The sequence below is a fragment of the Orycteropus afer genome, unplaced genomic scaffold (assembly GCF_000298275.1).
Source record: "Orycteropus afer afer isolate SDZICR_OR568_19922 unplaced genomic scaffold, OryAfe1.0 scaffold00039, whole genome shotgun sequence".
In the NCBI taxonomy this organism is placed as follows: Eukaryota; Metazoa; Chordata; class Mammalia; order Tubulidentata; family Orycteropodidae; genus Orycteropus; species Orycteropus afer.
The window spans coordinates 2,991,761-2,995,332 of NW_006921626.1; the positions used below are offsets into that span (position 1 = coordinate 2,991,761).

Consider the following 3,572-nt stretch of genomic DNA (forward strand, 5'->3'; position numbering starts at 1 on the left):
CCTAAGGAGGAAGGAAGGAAGAAAAACCCTAGGAAAAGAAGAAAAAACAAAGAGCAAATATGTCATAGTACTGGCACAAGTGCCAGCTACCAAACACAACTGCCATGGAAATGTGGTGCTTTGTTCAATGAGAGTGTGTACTGCCAAATATGGAATATTAGGGGCAGGAACTACTGAATGTGGAGGTGGCAGGCACCAGAGCACCTGTTTAGCTGGATCCAAAAAAAGAAAGAAAAAGGAAAGAAAGAGGACAGAAGAACAAGAAAAAAAAAGAAGAGTGGGAGAAACATGGGAGACGGAAGAGGGGTGAAATGAGAAGGAATAAAGAGGGAAAAAAGTGGTGCAACTGTTAGCAGCAGTGGGAATACAGATCTCCCTCCAGGAGTACGGAGAGGTAGGGCTAGGTGTTGCTGACTGTGGAGGTGCGTTGGGTATCTGCTCTGCGAAATAAAATGAGGGACAAGGAACTAAGGTAAGAAAGAAGAGAAAAACAAGTGAGCAAATGAAGAGAAACTAAGAAGGAAGAAAGAAAAAAAAAATGTATCACACTACTTGCAGAAGTGCTTGCTGCTGAACAAGGCTGTACAGGAACACAGCATTCGCTCTGCAGGAGTGTGCAAGTCAGACTGGGTGTGGGGAGTTCATGTGTTATTCTCTGTGTGTGGGTGGTCCATAGAAAAGCAAAAGGGTAAGGGAAGAGAAAGAAAAGGAAAGGAAAAAGAAAAGAGAAAAGAAAGATAAAAATAAAAGCAACATTGCATTAGCACTTGGGAGGGGGTTTGACTGGCCATTGTGTGGGTGGTGATTAGGTTGATTGTGCCTCTGGTCACTAAGAAATTGTCCAAGGTGAGGTTGAGGTCACACATCTTTGGGCGATGATCACTGATGTGGGTACTGGCACATTCCTGGACATGTGGAGCCAGTTGCTGGTTCCTGCTCTGATCAGAATGCAGCTTGCAATAATTCAAAATAGCTGTGCTGTGCCAGTTGGCAGTTTACCATTCTTTCACTGTTTCTGCTCAGTTTCTTCATCTCATCAGTATTTATTCCATTGTTTATCCTTTTCTTGGAAATTCTGGGTTCCAGGATTGTTATCTGTATCTATTTCGCTTGGTTTCACGAGTCTCTATTGTAGACTGTCTGGATAGTGTATGTGCCTAATCTGACATCTTGCATCCTCCTCTATTTTTTACATGTTATTGTCAGTAATACATACTGTATACAGTGTTCCAGTGTATAATTTGCTGATGTAATCATTCTCAGATGTTCACTCACAGATATTCAAAGATTAGATTTATAAAGATACTGATGATAAAAGGCAGTAATAATCAAAACTAAAAAATAAAAGGAGGTATTTGACTTACACCACAACCAACTTAATGATGGAGTTGTTGGAACCGAACCCTGTTGTAAGTTGGGGACTACCTGTATTTGAGTAGACACTTTATAATGAGAAATGTGTAATAGTATATTGCTGTATATTTTGTTTTAATTTTTTTTTGAGTCATAAATGTATTCTGTATAAGTTGAGTAGCTCATAAAACGATCATACTTAATATTGAGAATTCAAAGATCTTTAGGAAAAAATTAATGTGGAGAATATTACCACTCTTTGGGAAGAGAAGAGTGAGAATGAATAATATTAGAAGAGCTTCTGTCATCTTCTCTGTTCTCCAGGTACAAATACAATAATCTGTATCAATGCAATCCTTAGACTCTTCTACTCTGTTAGTAGGATTAACCAATCTTGCATCCTTAGAATGTGATGCACCATGATCTAGCCAACTATATAGCACATGGGCCAAATGTGGCTCTGTGATATGTTTATGTTTGTCCCTGAACCAAGAATGTTTTGTACATTTTCTAAAGGAGTATTCCAAGAAAAAGAAGAATATGCAGTAGAGACAGTATGTGGCCTGCAAAGATTATAATATGTAGTATTTGCCTTTTTTCAGAAAAAGTTTGCTTACTCCTCTGTTACATCCTACTTGGTACTGGGGATACAAAATAGACAAGGGTTCTGCCCCCATAGAGCTTGCAATCAAGGGTTTCTTAGGGAATTGGTTATATAGACCCCTTTATGTTTATGTTGACTCTGTAGGAATTTGAATATGTCTAATATGAGTCCTCCAGTTTTTCATGAGTGTTTTCCCTAATGTTTATCCCTTAATTAACTAGTAATAGCTTTGTATGTTAGCCAACATTGCTGTGTAACGAATCATCCCAACATTCAGTGGCTTAAAACTACCATTTATGATTTCTCATGAGTCATAGGGTCAGCTGGGGTCAGTTGATTTAATCTAGACTCATCTGGAAATGGCTGTAGTCTACATATTTGTCATTCTCCTCTTGGGATCAGCTGGGGCAATTCCTTTCCTTGGAGATGGTAGAGGTTTAAGAGAGCAAGTTGAAATATGCAAAGCCTCTTGGAGAATAGCTTGGGACTTGCATAGTGACCTGTAACTCATTCTGTTGGCCAAAGTAAATCACATGACTGTACACAAAGAGATGAGGAAATATGCTCCACCCTCATTGGGAGGGCACTGGAAAGTTATGTGGCAAAGGGTGTGAAAATTAGAGACTAATATTGCAGTATATCACACTTTGGTTCAGTGACTGTATATACTCTGCAACCTCCATAGAGAAGAGTTACAACTCAAGTATTTTAACTCAGGTTGCTATGGTAGACATCAAATATTTGGATAGTAAGGAATCCTTACACAGAAATGCAAACTAGAACTCTGCCTTATAGGATTGCGAAGGCTGTAATCTTCACAGAAGCAGACTGCCATATCTTTCTCCTGCAGAGCAGCTGGTGAGTTTGAACTGCCTGCCTTTCAGTTAGCAGCCAAGCACTTAAGTAACCTAAATTCTTTCCATTTAACTGGTAGGTATTGCACTATATTAAGCTATGGAGTATTAGGAACTTTAGTTCTTATGGTGGAAACAAACAATGAACAAATATTTAGAAGATGGTATGATAATTCCAATAGTAGAAGTGTTTACTGGAGAAAGATAGCCACAAAAAAGTAGGGTAACCACTCTTCCTCCTGAAAAGACACAGAAAGCTTTGCTAAAAAGGAGAGATTCATATTAAATTTTGAAGAATGGACAAGTCAACATTATTCAGGTAGAGAAGTACTATTAGTGGGAAATAATATCACAATCTAACTCTTAGAAATTGAGAATTAGAATCTCCTATCAACCTAGATAATAGGGAAGTCTCTAAGTCAGTTAATAATTTTGTATTTACCTCTTTCTTACATTATGTATTGTAGTAGTTCTCAAACTTTGGCATACAGCAGAATTACCCATGTTATTAGCCATCGAGTTGGACCTGACTCACAGTGACCCCTCCTTGGGTTTCTGAGGCAGTATCACTGTGGAAGTAGATTGCCCAACCTTCTTTCCGAGGAGTGGCTGGTGGGTTTGAACCGTCAACCTATTGGTTAGCAGAATTACCCATTGTTGTTGTTGTTGTTGTTGTTGTTGTTATGTGTCGTTGAGTCGGACCCAACTCATAGCGACCCCTCCTTGGGTTTCCAAGGCAGTATCACTATGGAAGTAGATTG

At 39.0% G+C, this 3,572-nt stretch overlaps 1 protein-coding gene across 1 annotated transcript in view; it reads left to right on the plus strand.

Annotated features, from left to right (window-relative positions):
* The first annotated feature begins 875 nt into the window (after positions 1–875).
* The window catches only part of MARK1 (microtubule affinity regulating kinase 1), a 123,454-nt gene continuing 120,757 nt past the window's right edge, over positions 876–3,572 (plus strand). The window contains exon 1 of the mRNA XM_042780421.1: positions 876–986. Within this exon, the coding sequence (XP_042636355.1) occupies positions 876–986 (111 nt within the window). The remainder of the gene's footprint in view (positions 987–3,572) is intronic.